This window comes from Aotus nancymaae, unplaced genomic scaffold (assembly GCF_030222135.1).
Source record: "Aotus nancymaae isolate 86718 unplaced genomic scaffold, 86718_ANA_hifiasm-v0.15.2.pri h1tg000027l, whole genome shotgun sequence".
In the NCBI taxonomy this organism is placed as follows: Eukaryota; Metazoa; Chordata; class Mammalia; order Primates; family Aotidae; genus Aotus; species Aotus nancymaae.
The window spans coordinates 2,696,291-2,717,277 of NW_026988440.1; the positions used below are offsets into that span (position 1 = coordinate 2,696,291).

General features: G+C 46.7%; 1 protein-coding gene and 1 pseudogene across 2 annotated transcripts in view; both read left to right on the forward strand.

Annotated features, from left to right (window-relative positions):
• Window positions 1-18,076, forward strand: part of TRIM26 (tripartite motif containing 26) — a 29,978-nt gene extending 11,902 nt beyond the window's left edge. The window contains exons 1-8 of one of the 2 annotated variants that reach the window (XM_012477090.3): window positions 2,273-2,294; window positions 4,152-4,640; window positions 4,781-4,876; window positions 6,599-6,829; window positions 13,208-13,230; window positions 13,698-13,813; window positions 14,038-14,070; window positions 15,989-18,076. In XM_012477090.3, the coding sequence (XP_012332513.1) occupies window positions 4,203-4,640; window positions 4,781-4,876; window positions 6,599-6,829; window positions 13,208-13,230; window positions 13,698-13,813; window positions 14,038-14,070; window positions 15,989-16,671 (1,620 nt within the window). In that variant the 5' untranslated portion in view covers window positions 2,273-2,294; window positions 4,152-4,202 and the 3' untranslated portion in view covers window positions 16,672-18,076. Of the gene's footprint in view, window positions 1-2,272; window positions 2,295-4,151; window positions 4,641-4,780; window positions 4,877-6,598; window positions 6,830-13,207; window positions 13,231-13,697; window positions 13,814-14,037; window positions 14,071-15,988 lie in introns of those variants that run through there. The other variant, XM_012477089.3, reaches the window with a different exon arrangement.
• LOC105734297 (polyadenylate-binding protein-interacting protein 1-like) lies at window positions 14,097-15,789 on the forward strand (annotated as a pseudogene).
• Window positions 18,077-20,987: the final 2,911 nt, after the last annotated feature.

Below are 20,987 nucleotides of genomic sequence, written 5' to 3' on the forward strand. Positions count from 1 at the left end.
TTTATGTAACCTCAATAAATGCTATTAAGAAAATAATTTTAGGCGGTGGCTCACGCCTGTAATCCCAGCACTTTGGGAGGCCGAGGTGGGTGGATCACGAGGTCAAGAGATCGAGACCATCCTGGTCAACATGGTGAAACCCCGTCTCTACTAAAAATAAAAAAAATTAGCTGGGCATGGTGGCGCGTGCCTGTAATCCCAGCTACTCAGGAGGCTGAGGCAGGAGAATTGCCTGAACCCGGGAGGCGGAGGTTGCGGTGAGCCGAGATCGCGCCATTGCACTCCAGCCTGTGTAACATGAGCGAAACTCCACCTCAAAAAAAAAAAAAGAATAATTTTAGGGTGCAGTCGCTCATGCCTATAATCCCAGCACTTTGGGAGGCTGAGGTGGAAGGATGGCTTGAGCCTACGAGTTCAAGACCAGCCTGGGCAATATAGTGGGAACTCTTCTATACAAAAACTTTTAAAAATTAGCCAAGTGCAGTAGCATGTGCCTGTTGTCGCAGCAACTCGGGAGACTGAGATGAGAGGATTTCTTGAGCTAGGGAGATGTAGGCTGCAGTGAACCAAGATAGCTCCACTGGACTGTAGGGGACAAGAGTAACACCCTGTCTCAAAAAAAAAAAAAGGAAATAATTTTTTTATATGATCCAACACTCAGTCTATTTTCAAATTTCCCACAGTAGTTCCAAGACTATTTTTATAGCCTATAAAAAAAAAGAAAAACAAACAGCATCCAATCAAGGTTCACATATTGCATTTGGTTATTCTTTCTCTTTAGTCTGTAAAAATCAAGAGCAATTCTTTCAAAGTTTTTTTAATGACATTGACTTTTTTAAAGATTAGGCCAGTTGCCATGTGAAATGTCCGGCATTCTGGATTTTTCTAGTTGTTTCCTCGTGGAAACTCCTCCATTAGTACTTTTTCAGTTGTAACATACTTCAGAATATTCTTTTACCCTTCATATTGTCTACAAACTGGAAGTTAGATCTAAAGGCTTGACTAGCCTTTCATTCAAGTCAAACGTTTTTGGCACAAACTTCATGGGTAATGTTGTGTGATTCATATAGTGCCATGCCAGGAAGCACATGCCACCTCGCCCCCTCTGTTGATTAACATTGGATCTGATCACTTAGTTAAGGTGATCACGGGATCTCTTCTTTATCAAGTTATGTCAGGAAGTAATCCATTCGTTGGTACTTTGGCACCATGGGGACTATCTTGCCCCCAAAACCTTTTACCCAATAGTTTTAGCATCTATTGATGATCCTTGTGCTATTATAATGGCAGTTGCAAAATGATTTTCTAGTTTTGCTGTCCCTCTCTACTTACTTACTGATGTTTGCTGTTATCTCTAGACAGTTTTATGTATCTAGTACATATACAGTAATTTTTGACAGTTTCAGGAGGTTTAAAGACTATCGAATCCCAGCATGGAGCCTGGGTGATGAGGTATCCTATTTTGCATGGAAGAAGAGCTATAGCTGAGCTCTTCATAGTCCTTTTATTCTTTTCATTTTGCAAGTAAATGGCAAAATAAGTTCCCAACCCCAAAGATAACACAGGCTATCCTTGAGCAAGAAAACAACCTCAGCTTTTAAACTTCCAGGCCATTCGGCAAAGAGGTGTGATGAACGGCTTCACAGCCCACAGACATGCCCAGTACCATTTCTTTTTCCGATTTCGAAACACTTGCAGTATGTTACAACTGAAAAAGTGCTGGGCCAGGCTTATTTCCTCAACAGTAAAGCCAAGAAGTTGGACCAGGCAATTTCTAGCATTTCTACCAGCATTACTAACATCTAGGAACTTGATATTACTTTCACTTGACAGTTAAATTCCTTGATTCTTTCATTTGTGCTTTGAAAGTGCTTGATTTTCCCCTCATTTTGTCTCTTAAAGTCACACATAACTAGATCCAATTAGTGCTTCCAGTTGGAATTTATTATCAGCACTGTAATAGTCTCTTATATGTAGTCCTTTTACATCATAAAACACTTTTTATGTAGTACTTAACTAGACCCTCAATGAGTCACATTATATTACTGTTTTGTTTACTCTTGGGTCATATAGACTGGGGGTTTTATTTCTGTCCCATTCATGTCACTACTGACAGAGGCCACTGAACTCTGTTGCAATGGACTTTCACCATACATAATCATTACTAGTATTGATTTGCCTATAATTCAAGTTGCTTCATTCCAGCCTCGCAGTCACCTCTGTGCCCTGCTCGTTGTCTTTCCAGCGCTGCTCTAGTTGCCTTCCATGGATCTATGGGAGAGCAAGTCCTCCAGGTACTGCCCTGTGACGATGTTCTTTAACTCTGTAGCATGTGTGTCACTGTGACTGGTTCTGCTCACTTCTTCTCTTGCTGCCACTTTTGAATTTGACTCTTTGTGGTTTGAACACTTACTGGATTTGGAAACCAGGGGTTCTGAGTTCTCAACTAGATTTCCATCTGTACCAGGCTTGTGCTTAGTACTTTTACCATAATTCTGTCACATGACCTGCTTAGAAATCCTTGAAGGTAAGTATCACTCCTATTTTACAGATGGATACACTGAGGCTCAGTACTTTTTTTTGTTTTTGAGACGAAGTTTTGCTCTTTTTGCCCAGTCTGGAGTACAATGGCATGATCTCGGCTTGCTGCAACCTCCACCTCCCAGGTTCAAGCAGTTCTCCTGCCTCAGCCTCTCGAGTAGCTGGGATTATAGGCATGTGCCACCACTCCCGGCTAATTTTTTGTATTTTTAGTAGAGACAGAGTTTCTCCATGTTGGTCAGGCTGGTCTTGAACTCCTGACCTCAGGTGATCTGCCTGTCTCGGCCTTCCAAAGTGCTGGGATTACAGGCCTGAGCCACTGCACCCAGCCGAGGCTCAGTACTTAAGTGACTTCTTTATTGTCAGGCAGAGTCAGGGACAGGAGGCTGCTCTTGGGTTAGATGTGCTGAGGCTCATAACTTCAGACAGGAACTGAGACAGGACTACAAAGGTAAACAGAAGCAGAGTCCTTTCTGTGTGTCCACATTCCCTGTACAAGCCAAGGCTTCACAGCACATAGCCGCCACAGCCACCTGAGGGTTCCTCCCATGCCGGTTTCCCTCAGGAGTGAGCTAGACGGGGCAGTCACAGCCAAGAACAAGCCCATTGAGGCTAAGATGTGCTCCGCTGGAGGGCTGAGTTTAGAGTCCAGCCTTCTAGGGGAAGCAAATTAGACCCAAACCGTAGAACAGCCCAGGGAAACACTCATGAAGGGAAACACTGACACTCCTGCATCTTCCTGATGCTTCTTAAATTTTGGTAAAGAACCTCAGTACTCTTAGTTTTTTTTTTTAAATGTCTTTTGTTGTTTTGAGTTGGGGTCTCTCATTCTGTTGCCCAGGCTGGGGTATAGTGGCGGAATCATAGCTCACGGTAGCTTCTACCTCCGGATTCAAGGAATCCTCCTGCTGTGGCCTTCCAGCTGGGACTACAGACATATTCTACCATACTGGGCTTTTTAAATTTATTTTTATTTTTTTAGTAGAGACAGGGTCTCACTATGTTGTTGAGGCTGGTTTCAAACTCCTGGGTTCAAGTGATCCTCCTGCCTTAGCCACCCAAAGTGTTGGGTTTATAGGGTGAGCCATGGCATGCTGCCCTCTCGTAGTTCTTGAAACCTGAAAGCTTGAGGAACAAACAAAAGGGGGTCTCTTGACTCTGTCAGGACCCCCATGACTGGTCATGTGTCTTGTGCTTTGCATAGTTGAGTGAGCAGGTGTCCACAAGCAAGGGAGCAGTGTGTCCACAGTAGACATTGTAGATTTATATATGTATTGTTACGAGTTTCCCAGCAAGTAGTAAGAGATTGTTCTATTACAGTTGGTGCATTACAGCGATTTTCCAACAGATGGAAAGGGTGTTGAGGCTCTCCCGATAGCAAGGTATAGGCTAGTGGCAGCCCTGCTCTTCACTCTACCAAGCTAATCTTTCTGGGATTCCATTTCCTTATCTGTACAATGAGGGAGTTGGGCTAGTTCTGTAAGGGCCCCTTCCCTTTGACATTGTGTGAGCCCTGTAGGAGCTGGTGGTGTCGGTAGATTGACTGAGTGCTGTGCCTGGCAGCTACAAGGCTGCCACCTCTGCTCCTGACTCTTATGTCTCATCGCCAGGGAGAAGAAGTCCCCACCAGTGAACGAAGACCGCTCTGAACTAAGGGTACCATGGCCACGTCAGCCCCACTACGGAGCCTGGAAGAGGAGGTGACCTGCTCCATCTGTCTCGATTACCTGCGGGACCCTGTGACCATTGACTGCGGCCACGTCTTCTGCCGCAGCTGCACCACAGACGTCCGCCCCATCTCAGGGAGCCGCCCCGTCTGCCCGCTCTGCAAGAAGCCTTTTAAGAAGGAGAACATCCGACCCGTGTGGCAGCTGGCCAGCCTGGTGGAGAACATCGAGCGGCTGAAGGTGGACAAGGGCAGGCAGCCGGGAGAGGTGACCCGGGAGCAGCAGGACGCGAAGCTGTGCGAGCGACACCGGGAGAAGCTGCACTACTACTGCGAGGACGATGGGAAGCTGCTGTGCGTGATGTGCCGGGAGTCTCGGGAGCACAGGCCCCACACGGCCGTCCTCATGGAGAAGGCTGCCCAGCCCCACAGGGTAAGCCCTCCTCACCCCCAAGGGTGCCTTGCCACCTTCTGTGGACGCTCCGCCTGCAGCCCTCAGAGGACTCAGCCTGAGTCTCCCCTCCTGCCCCAGCCCAGAGCATCCACCTGTTCCCACTGCTTGTTTCTCCACAGGAAAAAATCCTGAATCATCTGAGTACCCTAAGGAGAGACAGAGACAAAATTCAGGGCTTCCAGGCAAAGGGAGAAGGTGATATCCTGGCTGCGCTGGTAAGTGAGGCTGGTACAGGAAGCCCTGAAGTGCTGAAGTGTTGTGCCCGTGTAGGGCAGAGTGAGCCTGGGCGAGTAGGCGGCAGCTGGGAGGTGTTCTAGGTGCTGCTCACAGAGAGGACGGGCGTCAGGCTGGCAGTGGCAGAGCTGGGTTTAGCCCAAGCTCTGTTTTTCTAGCTGTGTGGTCTTGGGCCTGTTACTTGTCTGAGAGACAAGTGGGCCACGTGGATGTCAGCCACAGTCCCTTCCCTTTTCTGTGACTCTCACCTTGGTGGCAGGGCCCATGTCTAGCTGCAGCTTCTCTTCTGCCAGGGGACTGAAGAAGGCATGGCTTCATTCTTCCTTTCAGAGAGAGAGAGAGAGAGAGAGAGAGAGAATGAGAGAGAGAGAAGGTTGCCTGAGAGTGGAGGGGGGACAAAGGGTTTAGAAGGAGGGAGTTGGCTCCAGGGTAAGAACTGAGAGGGAGGAACTAGGGAACGGCTAAGGGAGGCCTGCCAGCTCTGATGGCGCTGTATGTAGTGAGGCCCAGACCCAGGATCATGGTTGCCAGCACAGTGGGACCTCCTCCATATCTGTGGGCTCCGCACCTGTGGGTTTATCCAACCATGGATCAGAAATATTCAGAAAAAAGAAAAAGCATCTCTACTTAACATATACAGATTTTTTTTATCTTGTCATTATTCTCTAAACAATACAATGTAACAGCTCTTTATATAGCATTTACATTATATTGAGCATTATAAGTAGTCTAGAGATAATTTAAAGTATATAGTGGATTATATGTAAATATTGTTCCATTTTATATAAGAAACTTGAGCATCCTTGGATTTGGGTGTCCTTGGAGAGGGGGATTGTGGAATCCATCACCCGCTGATACCAAGGGACAACTGTAGTTAGGCAGCACATTATGTGCTTGATTAGAGATGGGGTTGGGGGGAAAAAATTGATAAAATGGTTCTGATTTTCTGGGGAAAATCTGGGAAAAATGTGTATGTTGGGGAAGTGGGCAGTGGAGGAGTAGTGGGGTCAGGCCCAGCGGGGAGTCATGAGGCCCAGGGAGAGGGAGAGAGTAAGCCAGAGACGGCTAAGTCCAACGACCCCTCCAGGCCCTCAGTGTGCACGGCTGCCCCCAGCCCAGCACCAGTCAACAGGGCCACTGAGGACTCCCCTGACCCCAGCTGGGGAAGAAATTTGGAGGCAGGAAAGGACATGGTCCCTAAGCACAGATGTCACACAGTTTTGCTGAGGAAACAGGATACAGTCTTATGTGGCAGGCGTGGGGTACACGTATATATTTTAGACCTAACAGTGGGGTGCTGAAGAGAGGACTGGACAGGCTTAGATGACATTCATCAAGCAAAAGTTCCTGGAAGAGGTGACAGATTTTGTCCAGGACAGAAAAGTGCGTTGGCTCGTGAATGAGACCCACAGAGTTTCTCCAGGGACCCCAGAGCATACTGGTTTAGCTAAAACAGATCGTGGCTGACCAGTCAGGTGGAGACAGGGTTTTCATCATCTAGTGGCGGAGTGAATGAACTAATTCATTACTGGTGTCTTTGAGGAGTGTGGACCGGGAGCCCTCTATAGCTTCTCCCGCTCCAGATTCTGTGGAATTCTTGAACAGGGGTACCCAGGTGAATGAGCCAGCCTTGTGCACCTCCAGTGCTGGGCCTTCCACCCTGAGCAGAGGTGTCAGCCCTCTCCCCTTCCTGCCCCCTGCAGAAGAAGCTCCAGGACCAGAGGCAGTACATTGTGGCAGAGTTTGAGCAGGGTCATCAGTTCCTGAGGGAGCGGGAGCAGCACCTGCTGGAACAGCTGGCGAAGCTGGAGCAGGAGCTCACGGAGGGCAGAGAGAAGTTCAAGAGCCGGGGCGTCGGGGAGCTCGCCCGGCTGGCCCTGGTTATCTCCGAACTGGAGGGCAAGGCACAGCAGCCAGCTGCAGAGCTCATGCAGGTGAGAGGCCGTCCCTGGGCAGGGAGCCAGGGATCAGGATGGTGGGTCCCAGCCCTGCCATTCACTTGCAGGACCTTAGGAGACTTGGGCCTCAGTTTTGTCATCTGAAACATGGGGATGGTGATCCTTATCCCTGCCAATTATTCTGCAGATTGCATGGGCATAAAATGAAATAACTGGCATGGTGTCTCTTCAGAGAATAAATTTTCTACACAAAACTGTTAAAAAAAACTAAATGATAAAATAGAGTAAAAAATGGAAGGGAAGATTATTAAAATCATTAATTAATATAATTTACCATCCTCCATTCTCATCACTGCCATCATGAGCCCTTCTAACAAGCTACTGGCAGACACTTAGCTGGTGGAAGCTTTTTATGGTGTCGTAATTGGGGATGGCTGAGGGAGGGCTGACCAGCGGTTCCTCTCAAAGACCCAGAGGGTCTAGAAGAGCTAGGGTAACTGGGGAAGGGAGACAGATGGCCAAGTTTTCTCTGGCCTATGGGATTACCACACAGAGAACAAGATGGAAAGCAGACAAGGGGCCTTGGGGCGCCTCCTAGAGGAGGGGGCTTTGATAGAAAGGGAGGCTTTGGGACTGGAGAACTGGTTGTGAAGCTGAAATGGCACCACATCTCCTCCCCTGGGAGCCTCTCGGGATTACACTGCCCTGAATAGGGCCCAGCAGCCTTTGGAGGTGTAGAGGGCTTGACCTTCCTTCCCTCACAGGCTGGGAGAAGAGGGGCTCTCTGATGGTATTCCCCCACTTGCACTGTTTAGGTCAGCAGCAGAGTCACCCAGGATCTCTAGGAAGGTGGGGTCCCAGACCAATGGCAGGGCAAACCAATAGCCGGGAGGGAGAGATAGCAAGGCACACTCCCAAGTGTGTGCACCAGGACAGACTACAGGAGGTGGCCACCAGCTTCCCATTGTTGTGAATTCAGATGCAGAATGAGGACTGGCAGGGATTTTAGACCATCCAGTCCAGTCCCTACTGCTGAAGTCACTGAGGTCCAGGGAGTGGAAGGAGTTTGTCCCAGGCCACGAGGCAGGTGTCAGGTCATGGCTCGAGCCCAGGTGTCCTGACTCCCGGGCTCTGTGCTCTTGTTCTCATTTTGTCCAGAATGTCTCTCTGGCCCCCTCTTTTCCTCCAGATGTCGTTCTGTTCCCTCAGATTTCTCTTGTCAGACTCTTTGACTGGGTCACTTTCTGCATCTCCTTTTGCCCCTGTTCCTCTTCTCCTTCCTCTTCCCATGCCCCTGCCATGTATGGATGCCTGCTGTTCATGGAACAGAGGCACACAGCTGAGGATGTGGCGAGGATGAAATCCATTGTGTCTGCCCAGAGGGGTGCCTTTTCCTAATTCACTAAGAGAAGTGGCCCTCAGAGCAGAGCGCTGGCTCTCAGTGACTCAGAGCACTCAGACTGCAGCTCTCCCTGTGGTGGAGTAAGGTCAATGGAAGGGAGAGAAAATGGTGTCTGCTTGAAACTAGTACAGGAGATGTTATTGGTACTGGTGGGTTTCTTTTTTGTTTTATGTTTTCTCTTTTAGTTTTAGTGCTGTGTAACGTATATATATTTATGGGATATAGTTTTTATTTGTTTGTTTGTTTTGAGACAGAGTCTTACTCTGTCTCCCAGGCTAGAGTACAGTGGTGCAGTCTCGGTTCACTGCAACCTCCGCCTCCTCAGTTCAAGCAATTCTCCTGCCTCTGCAACCTCTGCCTTCTGGGTTCAAGTGATTCTCCTCCCTCAGCCTCCCAAGTAGCTGGGATTACAGGTGTGCGCCACCACACCCGGCTAGTTTTTGTATTTTTAGTAAAGACAGGGTTTCACCATGTTGGCCAGGCTGGTCTCGAACTTCTGACCTCAGGTGATCGCCTGCCTCAGCCTCCCGAAGTGCTGGGATTACAGGTGTGAGCCACCATGCCCTGCCTAGAGTGATATTTTGATACCTGTATATAATATATAATAATCAACTCAGAGCAATTAGCATATCTGTCACCTCAAACACTTATTGTTTCTTTGTGTTGGAACATTCAAAATCCTCTCTTCTAGTTTTTAGAGAATGTACAGTAAATGGTAGTTAATGATATTCTCCCTACTATGCTGCACAACACTAGAATTTATTCTTCCCATGTAGCTGTAACTTTGTATCCATTAACCAACTTCTTCCCACCCTCCTCTTCCCAGCCCCCTTCCAAGCCTTACTATTCTACTCTCTACTTAGTAAGTAATCCTTACTATTCTACTCTCTACTTCCATGAACTCAAATTTATTATGGATGAATAGTATTCTGTTGTGTATATATACCACATTTTCTTTATCTGTTGATCGATGCTTAGATTGAGTCCATATCTCAGCTATTGTGAATAGTGCTGCAATAAACATGAGTGTTCAGGTATCCCTTTGATATACTGATTTTCTTTTCTTCAGATAAATACCTAATAATGAGATTGCTGGATCATACAGTACTTCTAATTTTAGTTTTTTGAGAAACTCTCATACTATTTTCCATAATGGCTGTACTTATATGTAGAAAAACCTAAAGGCCCTTAGAAACAAACTCTTAGAACTAATAAACAAATTCATAAAGTTGCAGGATACAAAATCAATATAAAAAATATATTGCATTTTTAATGCACCAATAACAAACTAGCTAAAAAAAGACATCAAGAAAGCAACCCCGCCGGGTGCGGTGGTTCACCCCTGTAATCCCAGCACTTTGGGAGGCCGAGGCGGGTGGATCACGAGGTCAAGAGATCGAGACCATCCTGGTCAACATGGTGAAACCCCGTCTCTACTAAAAATACAAAAAATTAGCTGGGCATGGTGGCACGTGCCTGTAATCCCAGCTACTCAGGAGGCTGAGGCAGGAGAATTGTCTGAACCCAGGAGGCGGCGGTTGTGGTGAGCCGAGATCGCGCCATTGCACTCCAGCCTGGGTAACAAGAGCGAAACTCCGTCTCAAAAAAAAAAAATAAGAAAGCAACTCCATTTACAATAGCTACAAAAGTAAAATAAAATACCTGGGAATGAAGTTAACCAAGGAGGTAAAAGACCTCTATAATTAAAACTACAAAACACTCATGAAAGAAATTGAAGAGGACACAAACAAATGGAAAAATATTCCTTGCTCATGGATTAGAATTAATATTGTTAAAATATTCTAACCAAAGCAATTTATAGATTCAATACAATCCCTATTATCAAAATACCAATGACATTCCTCATAAAAATAGAAAAAACCTAAAATTTATATGGAGTCACAAAAGACCCCAAATAGCCAAAGCAATCCTAAGCAGGAAGAACAAAGCTTGAGGCCTTACACTATCTTACTTCAAAATATACTACAAAGCTATAGTAACCAAAACAGCATAGTACTGATATAAAAGCAGACACATAGACCAATGGAACAGAATAGAGAACTCAGAAAGAAATCCACATATTTACAGCCAACTGGTTTTCAACAAAGGCACCAAGAACCTACAACAGGGAAGGGACAGTCTCTTTAATAAATGGTGCTAGGAAAACTAGGTAACCAACCACAGGCAGAAAAAAAAGGTATTGGTAGATTTTGTCTGTGTGCTTATTTGAGTTTGATTGTACCACGTGGGAACTAGATAGCTAACTCCCTAATTATCATTAATATTTTCCCAGAGATTATTTGGCTGTCAAAGTATAGTAAGAGAAAGACCCAAAATAGGGTCCAGAAGTCTGATAGAAAAATACAGGTGAGGCCACTGTGGTGGTGCACACCTATAATTCTAGCACTTTGGGAGGCTGAGGCAGACAGATTGCTTGAAACCAGGAGTTTGAGACCAGCCTGGGCAACATAGTGATATCCTGTCTCAAAAAATAAAAAAATAATAAAAAGAGAAATACAGGTGAAAGGGAGAAGCAACAGGACAAAATGTGTAAAATAGAAGAGACCTTTTGATAGAGATGACAAAAAAGGACAGACAGACCTGTGGGGCTGGGAGCATCAAGAAGGCATTAAAGGGACTGGGGTGGTAGGAGAGGCCCGGAAAGGCATTGCATCCTGATCTTAGGCAGGGCTGACCCTGCAGGATTAGGTGGCATGCTTGCACCCCGCTTCTCTTGCTGTACACCTCCATGAAGAACCTTCCTGATGCTGTTAGTAACCAGGTGCATCCCCTGCCAGAGCTTGCCATGACTCATTGCTGTGGCCCCACTTCTCGGCTCTCATTGCCTGTTTCATGACAGCTTCAGATGTCTTGGGTAAGAAGAGTTCTCCAGGAGCCTTGGGCTGATCACTTCCCTCCAGAGGCCCTGTATGTGGCTGTGGATGCGGGCTTCTCAGTCTTTTGGCCTCTTCTCTTGGCAGGGCCAGCCCTGCCCTGGCTTTCAGGACTCCACCCTCTCTGGGCTGCTTGCAACTTTAACCTTTAGAGGACTCTTCTTTCTCCTATATGATTCTCCCCCTTTCTACTGTTCTGGGAACTTCCATGTCAGGAAATATGCCCAGCTGGGCCTCTGGTCCCCACTCCAGCTACTGCTCCATTCATTTGCTCTTTAATGCCACCTTTGTCAGCAGAGCTGTCAGGACACGCTGTCTGTTTTGTTGCCCTGTCCTCTGAAGCTGCCTTGAACTCAAATGTTTTGAGGGGCATGTTAGAGGACTTGGCCGGAAATTTGCAACCAGTCTCTGGGCATTTGCTTCATAGTGGGGGTTGGGATGTGCCTCCGACTTTTTGTCTTGCTTCTCTGGAGTAAAGCTCACAATTCTTCCCAAACTTTCTGAAGCATTCATCAGCAGCCACAATTTGTTAATTCCATTCATTTCCCAAATCTCACCCTCTCAAGGAAGCTGCCTGCACCCCACTAGCCCCTGCTCCCTCCCCCATCACTCTGCTCTCTTTTCCTGTGGTGCTTATCACTCACGTAGTATGATGTATTTGCTACATTGATTATTGTCTGCTTCCCCCTGCTAGAATGTCAGCTCTACAGAAGCAGGGATTTGTTGCTGTCTTTTTTTTTTTTTTTTTTTTGACTGTTTTGAGGCTTCTACATCAGTGCCTGGTACCTAGGACCCACTTAATTAATATTTGTGGAATGAGTGAAAGGAAGACAAAAATAAATTAATACAGAGTATTATGGAGGCCTTTGACTCACAAAAGGGAATCTGAGCATCTCAGAATAACCCGCTTCCCACTCACCCTGTCCTGCCACCTGTCTGTCACACAGTTAGCACCACCATTATCCCTCCTGTGCAAACCATGCCGTGTTGTGTTCTTGATTATCCTTGACCAGTATGTCCGGGTGAATTTGTCTCCAAACTACTTGGAACATGCTGCTTCTCTCTTTTTCTCCCCACTGCTGCCATCCTAGTTCAGGCCATCTGTAGCTCTCCCCTGGTCCATAGCAAAAGCCTCTGGACCAGTCTCCCCATGTTCCTGTTACTTCCTTAGTCCATTCTCTGTGGGGCAGCCAAGTAAGTAATTACTTAGGGTTTTGGCTTGCTGCTGGACAGTGACACAGACAGAACAGAAATTTATTTGTGTCTCAGTAACAGTTCAGAGGTGCAGGGTCTAGAGCTATCACAGTAGCTGTTTATAAGCGCTTACTGGGTTACTTTCATGTGGTTCTTCTACCAACTTCTAGGGATGTTGTCCTCTGCTGTGTGGTCAAAGTTGGGCTCACCACCACCAGGTTCAAAATTCAGCTAGGGGGAAAAAGGAAGTAGAAAGCAATTTTCTTTTTTTAAAGGACAATACCCAGAATTGTGGTCATTGCTTTCTATCATAAATCCCATTGATTGGAACTTAGTCTCATGACTAGACCTGGTTGCAGGGGATCTGGGATATGTAGTCTTCCTAGGTAGCCATCTGACCAATAACTCCAGGGGCTTCTGCTATTGAAAGGAGGAAGGGGAGAGTGGACTCTGGAGGATACACAGCAGTCTCAGCCATGTGTAGAGTGGATCACACATATCATGCCCCTACTTGAAACCCTTGGTGGCTTTCCACTGTACATGGAGCAAAATTCTAACTCCTTACCATGCATATCCAGCCCTGCGTGATCTGGCCTGTGCTGCTTTCGCCAAGCCCTTTCCTCTTTCACCTTACCTGTCTTCATCTGGCCAGTACTTCTCATTGCTCAGTTCTCTGCATAGGTGTCTCCCAAAGAGGTTGCCCTGTCATGCCCAGCCATGGTGGCTTCTGTCATTGTGTTGATTTTGTTTGTTTTCTTGTTGTTTTATCCAATGACCCCACTGGAATGTCAGCTCCATAAAAAAGGGACCACATTTGTTTTGTTCACCAAAATGTCCCACCTCTACTACAGTGTTGGATGCATATGCATTGGAGTCTTATTTGACTCATATACTGATACTTGTGCTTTTTCTTTTTCCTTCTAGGACACAAGAGACTTCCTAAACAGGTAAAAAAGTCTCCTCTCCCCGGCATACCTCATCCCCCTTTTTTATGTTCCCTCCCCTTCTGACCAGGTCCATTTGAATTCATGGGGAGTGATATGGTACCAGAGGTACTCACATCCCGTGGTTCATCCTGATGCCCTTCTAGAGATCAAGACACATCCTTGAGAACTGGAGACTTGCTCTCCTCCTTATGAGTTCTCTGTGTAACCTCAGCTCCTTGGCCCACTGGCCTTATTTGAGGTGGGACAGAGCAGAGAGGTTAGAAACGTGGCTTAGTAGGCAGAGCATCCTGGATGTGGAGTCTATTGATAGTCTGAAGCCCTGGCTCAGCTTGTGTCTTTGGGCCACGGTTTTTCTGGGTATCATCATACCTTTTCTCTCCCCTTCGTAATTGTCATGAGGATTGAGAGATAAGTATGCAGGAAAGTAAAAGCTGAGTAATAGGTTTTCATGTCTGCCATCTTCTCAGGTATCCACGGAAGAAGTTCTGGGTTGGGAAACCCATTGCTCGAGTGGTTAAAAAAAAGACCGGAGAATTCTCAGATAAACTCCTCTCTCTGCAGCGAGGCCTGAGGGAATTCCAGGGTAAGGGTTGGGGAGTGCATAAAGGGTGGGAGTCAGGGCAGGGCCACCTTGTAGAAAGAGGGCCCCGGCTCCTCTCCATCACCTTCTCAAGCCTCACTCTGCTGAGGGCCTCCTGGTTGTTGTCTTGGAGATGGATCCCTATCAGGAAGTTGATACCGCCCGAGCAAGAAATGGGCTCATAAATATGTGGGACTTGAGTGATTGCTCTCCTTTTTTCTCCCCAGGGAAGCTGCTGAGAGACTTGGAATATAAGACAGGTGAGTATCTAGAGGGTGTTTCCCAGATGTACATCAAATATGGAAAACTCCGCCTGCAGACTCTGACTGCCCTGTTTTTCCCCAGGTAGTCCCTTTTGCAACAGGAAGAATTTCCCAGTTGCAAAGTAGAAGCCCCCCTCCCTCCTTGCACTTTCTGGTCTGTCTACTCTTTAGTCTGCAGTAGAGGCCCCTGCTTGCTAGTCTGATTCTTCTCTGCCCCGCGTTTGCTTTTCCTTTTCCGGTCCTCACAGGTTCCTACCACCAGTCCTTTCCTTGGGGCTGAGCTTTCTCTCATTTTCCTGGCTGCACGGCTCGTGTATTTGGAGCAAACAGCAGGGGCAACCTAAGGCCAGAGGCTGTATCTGCCACAGGCCCCACTGCTGTGCTCCCTGTCAGCCCTGCAGTTAGGTTGTACACTGCATACCACCAAGGAGCGCCATCCACATAGACCAAGATGTGAATGGTGCCCCTTTGACTGTGAAGACTGGTGGGTTCCTCCTGGCCCACTTTCACACTGCTTTCCTGGCAACCATTGAGGAGGTCGGGCTGTCTGGGGGCAAACGAGGCCCTGAGAGTTCCATCTAGTTCACAGAATAAAAATCCCACAGCAGAACTGAGTCAGCAGTGATTAAACCCCAGGTGGTTGTAGCTTCTTTATTATTGTCTCAGCTGTCTGTGAATACCATTAAGTTTTACCCATCAGGTTATTCTAATTATAGAGTATCCTATGAGGATGATGGTGAGGATTATCTCTGTCAGAATATGTTCAGGGTTTCTCGAACCATGTTACAGAGCAGACTGGCAGTTTTGAAACTGAAATTGAACAGTTTGCAGAGACCCTGAATGCTTGTATTACAGCAGATGATGCTTTCCAAGAACCTGTGGAACTCACTTATCAAAAGGCCACATCTGTCCCAAATTTCTCTTACATGGGAGCTCGCTTGTATAATTAACCTGGCCCGTCATCTGATAGCACACAGAGTAGCACCTTCCGCAAATTTTGACTTCAGAAGTGTTGGACTGAGTATGACATTAAAAATCAAGCTGCAAAAAGGGGGTGAAGTTACTCAAAAACAGTTTCATGCATTTGTGCCCTTTCTGAGAGAGCTTTTTCTTAACCTGGAGATCAGAATAACAGATGGACAGGTTAAAGGGCAAATATTCTTCAGGTTGGTCTTCGGGAGTTACTGAATGCCCTCTTTTCTAATCCTGTGGATGACAACTTAATTTGTGCAGTAAAATTACTGAAGTTGACAAGGTCAGTTTTGAAAGATGCTCGGAAGGAAAAGGGAAGGACTGATATGGAAGAAATTATTCAGTAATTGAAAATGTTGTCATGGGTGCAAACGGAAGCAGAGACGTGAAACATGCTCTTGAAGCTTGTAGAACTCCAGTGCAGTAACTGGGTGGAGTCCATGCAACTTCGTCATACAGAAATGCAACACCCGAAAATGATCGTAATTACTATGTGAATGAACCAACATTTTATACATCTTCATGTTCCTTTTACTGTAGCTGATCCAGATTACCAAGAGGAACATCTAGAGTTACTTGAAAAATAGGACTGTTTTTCTAGATTATGAGGAAAATTGAACAGATTTATTTGGCTGGTGATCCACACATGGATGATATTGCTGACAAGTTGGACCCAGAGATCCAGAGATAGAGGAAGCTTATGAAAAGTTCTTTTTGGAATCAGAGCATAAGTGAAAACAGTAAAGTTAAATTTCAGTATATCATGCTCTTAAAGCAGTTTAGTGATGGTGATTTAGCAGAACACAAAGCCAGAAAATATGCCACACTTACACCAAATTAAGGATGTTGAAAAATAAATGTCTGCCAAAATAAATTTTATTGCCTCTAACTTAAAACAGAGCAAACGATGATATTGTTACTTTTTTTCCCCTTGTCCCCACAGTGAGCGTCACCCTGGACCCACAGTCGGCCAGTGGGTACCTGCAGCTGTCAGAGGACTGGAAGTGCGTGACCTACACCAGCTTGTACAAGTGTGCCTACCTGCACCCCCAGCAGTTTGACTGTGAGCCCGGGGTGCTGGGCAGCAAGGGCTTCACCTGGGGCAAGGTCTACTGGGAAGTGGAAGTAGAGAGGGAGGGCTGGTCTGAGGATGAAGAAGAGGGGGAAGAGGAGGAAGAGGGAGAAGAGGAGGAGGAGGAAGAGGAGGCCGGCTATGGGGATGGATATGACGACTGGGAAACGGACGAGGATGAGGAATCATTGGGTGATGAAGAGGAAGAAGAGGAGGATGAAGAGGAGGAAGTTCTGGAAAGCTGCATGGTGGGGGTGGCCAGAGACTCTATGAAGAGGAAGGGAGACCTCTCCCTGCGGCCAGAGGATGGTGTGTGGGCACTGCGCCTCTCCTCCTCCGGCATCTGGGCCAACACCAGCCCCGAGGCCGAGCTTTTCCCGGCACTACGGCCCCGGAGAGTGGGCATTGCCCTGGATTATGAAGGGGGCACCGTGACTTTCACCAATGCAGAGTCACAGGAACTCATCTACACCTTCACCGCCACCTTCACCCGGCGCCTGGTTCCCTTCCTGTGGCTCAAGTGGCCAGGAACGCGTCTCCTACTGAGACCCTGAACCCTGACATCAGCCCCTGGCCCCACACCCTTAGATGCTTTACTTCTTTGGAATTCCAGGACTCTCATTGGGGGGAGGGGATGCCTGGCCTGAGCACCTGGAGCAGGGGACCCCATATCCACTGCCAGCCACCTCCCCAGTTGCTGTGGCCGACATCTCACTCAGTGCTATTGCTCCATCTACTGCCCTAATTGGGCTCTTCTCCCACCTCCTGCTGGTTTCCTGTAGGAACTTCTGACTCTGGAGTCCATGAGGGCTCCTTTCCTTTTTGACCATGACCTTGGTCCCAGCTCAGCATTCTGTGGAGTTAAGGGCCTGATGCATCATTTTCTTGCCCAGCGTGGCGAGACCTTGGAAAAACCAGTCAATTACGCCTAAGATTATTTTGCTCTCCTTAAACCCCACAGGTTCCTCCTTGCCCAAATCCACTCTACTGCCCACCTTCCCTGGCATTTTAAACAGGTCTACTCCACCCCAACTCAAGAGTTAAGCATACACGGAAATGCTGAAAATACTGAAAGTCCACTGAGGCTTCCCAGCCATTTAAGGCCTGGAGTGCCAGCACATATCATCTCACAGGGTCCAGAGTCCAGGCTTCTCTGAAACCAGAGTGGAGCGTTTCCGTAGCCAACGTGGTGAGTCCTGGAGCTATCTGTGGTCTTAGGGAAGGATCCAGACATATGGATTTGGGGTACCAGCAGTGATCACTGATCAATAAATTCTCTCTGGATTGGTCCTTGTGAGGGGAATTTTTAAAAGAACCCAGAACATCCTGCTCTTGATCAGCACATCCAAAAACACCAAGACAAATATCCAGTGGAGCAGAGCCTCCCCTGCCTCGGGAGTTCTGACCAGGTTCCCCAGCGGGTGTTAAGCCTCTGTCCCTGGCCCTACTCAGCATGCAAGTTCCACTTTCCTAGGAGAGAGTGGAGATGGGAAGATGGGGAAAGGAAGTCAACGGGAGGCCACAAACCCACTAGGTTTTTATCTCAAGAGAGGAAGTAACGTGTCTCCTCATTGCCCACAGACCCAGCCTCTGTCCAGGCGCCCCTCATGGCCACAGTTTAACACAAGTTCCCTGCTCCAGCCAGATTGATCTCCCAGTCTTGTCCTTACCCATTCCAAGTGCTCTGCCAGCCCCTGCTCATCCAAGTTTTAACTCCTCCACTCTGTTCTAAGACTGCTCCAACGGATCTGGGTCTCAGTGGTCTCTTCGCCACCATTGTCTCAGAGCTGCCCACTTTGTGTGTGTCACATGCTGCCTGAGTCACATGTACATCTTATTTCTGCCTCTAGTTTTGTAAGCTGGAGGGCGCATAACATCTTACACTTCTCTTGTATTCTCATGGCACCTAGTGCAGTGCTGGGCACAGAGTAGGTGCTCAATAAAGACTTGTTGAATGAACGGTCTGGGGATCTATATCTGTAGATCTATAATATCTCAAATGTCACCAGACCTCAGTCTGGCTACAAAGAAATTCCATTGATAGCAGTAGCCCAAGGTTTTCCTTCCGTGTCTAGAACTGTGTAACTGCTTTCTGTTCTCTGTTTGCACACATGCTGTCATTTCTGGAAGTCCCTCAAAATGAGCCTATGCAGGACACCAGATGTCACATGGCTCCACCTTGTTATTCCTCCTTCAGTGGTGCCCTTGAGCTGAGGTCCAGTGTTTTGGAGCAAGTGGTGACTCCTTGAGAAGGGAGACATCCAGTACAGCACACCCAAAATTCTTCCTTGGAAAATAAGCACCGCCCCAAAGGAAACAATGTGCAGAGATTCAGCTTTGCCTCCTAACACACTGAAGTGTTTTTCTTGTTCTTTCTGATTTTGTAAATTGCCATCTTAAAGATGGAAAAGGGAGGATTATACAGAACTACCTCTAAAATTAGTGGCAAAGAGAGTATTGCCTCTCTGTTCTCTATGGACTCATGTAAGTTCTCCCTTTTTATTTTTTATATTCATAGTTTTTAGTTTTTTATGAACTATACTTGCACATATGGTAAGCGATTTCTATAGTACTTTTTACAAATAGGAACATTTCCCTGCCCTATTTCTCCCCCAAAAGACCCAGTTCATACTTTTTAGCAAACTGTTTTGTGTTTGCCTTGATTTTTTCTAAATAACTTGCGTTTTGGGCATTATCTTCTCATTTCCCACTGTGGAGCAGGAAGATGTAGCCCTCTACTCTCTCTGTCCCCTATCACACACACACATTCTCTTCTACCCATCCCCAACCCTTCAATGTGGTCCTAACTGGTTAAACAAGTATTCAGTGTGCTCGTTACTACATCTGTGTAAAAGCTGTTCACACCTGGGCTGTGCATGGGGCCAGGATTATTTTTCCTTCCTGCAGAACTTTTTGTCTCCTTGGAGTTTCCTTTCCCCTTTTGCGTCATTTCCTATATCTTTATTACTTATTGGACTCCAAACTCCTTCACTGGTTGTCAAAATCTCCAGGTCCTCATTCACCAGGTGCTCTTCCCAGTTTTGTCTGGATGCATCTCTAAGCCTGCTGGCCTTGAATCTGGAAGAGCTGCTTTCTCACCTGTGCATGGCTCCCTGGATATTCCTTTACCACATACAGGGGTTCCTGCATTGCTTCTATTTCTTTATCCTGTTTTCTCTCTTAATTTACTTCATTTTGGTGGAACATTATCTAGGAGTTTTCTGAGGAATGGTGCATGGAAGTTGAATTTTTAAAATCCTGAATATCTGGAAATATCTTTATCCCACTTTTACACTTACTTAATAGGTTCCTTAAGTTTAGGATTCATGGTTGGAAATAATGTTCCTTCAGAATTTCAAAAGCATTGCTTCACTGCCTTCTAGCATCCTTTGTTGTTGAGAATTCTTGTGACACCCTGATTTATGATCCTTTGTATATGGCCTATTTTATGTTTTTGTTTTTTACCGGAAGCTTTGGGTCTTATCTATGTTCTTACTCTTAAAGATTTCTTCTCTTTCTCTTCCCTTTCCTCCCTTCTCCTCCCTCCTTGCCCCCCTCCACTACCACCACCAGCTTTCTTCTTTTAGAGACAGGGTTTCACTCTGTCATCCAGGCTTGAGGGCAGTGGTGCAATCATAGCTCATGTGGCCTTGAACTCCTGGGCTCCAGCATTCCTCCCACCTGAGCCTCCCGAGTAGCTAGGGCTACAGGAGCACACCACCACACCCGGCTAATTGGTTTATTTTTTGTAGAGACAGGGTTTTCCTATATAGCCCAGGCTGGTCTCAAGTGATGCTCAGCCTCCCAATGCATTGGGATTACAGGGATGAGATTCCATGCCTTGTCTTACTCTTAGATTTCTTCATGTGGCTTTGTATGAGCCTTTCCCCGCATTGTGCTGGTTAAATCAGTGAGATCTTTCATTCTAGAAACTTAAGGCCTTTCAGTTCTGGGAACTTTTATTGAATTATCATTATTATTGTTTTTAGAGTCTTGCTCTTGTATCCAGGCTGGAGTGCAGTGGTGGGATCATAGCTCACTGCAGCCTAGAACTCCTGGGCTCAAGTGATCCTCCTGCCTAGCTGGGATTACAGGCCTGAGCCACCACAACTGGCTGAATTATTATTATTTCAGAGACATGGGCTTGCTCTGTCACCTAAGATCCTAGGATCTAGTGGTGGTACACTTGTAGCTTACTGGGGCCTTGAACTCCTGGACTCAAGTGACCCTCCCACCTTGGCCTCCCAAAGTGCTGGATTACAGGCGTAAGCCACTGTGCCCTGCCTGAATTATGTCATGTTGACTTTCCCTCCATTTTCTCTATTCTCTCAAATCTATTATCTCCAGGCTTCATTAGTCTCCTGAATTCATTTATTAAGTACCCGTGATGCGCCAGGATGTTTCTAGGTTACAACAGTGATAAGGTTAACAAAGTTTCTACACTCATGGAGTTTATATTCCAGCAGATGGTGACAAGCAATACGTTAAAATAAAATAAAAAATTAGCACTATGCAAGGAACTGAAATAAGTCTGTAATAGATAGTCACCCAGTATCTATTTTACAATGTGTGATCAGAAAGGAGTTCCCTGAGAAGATGGTGTGAGAGCTGAAATCTGAATGGTGAGAGAGAAGGTCTAAGATCACACCAGCAGGAGGGACGGCAAAGTCCTAAAGCAGGGACAAACGGTACAGAAAGACTGCCTCTAGAGTATGGTTATGGCAGAACAGAAAGAGCCATAGCTTTTTGTTTTTGTTTTTTTGAGACAGAGTCTCATTCTGTTGTCCAGGCTGGAGTACAGTGGTGTGATCTCGCCTCGGCCTCCCAAAGTGCTGGAATTTACAGGCGTGAGCCACTGTGCCTGGCCGGC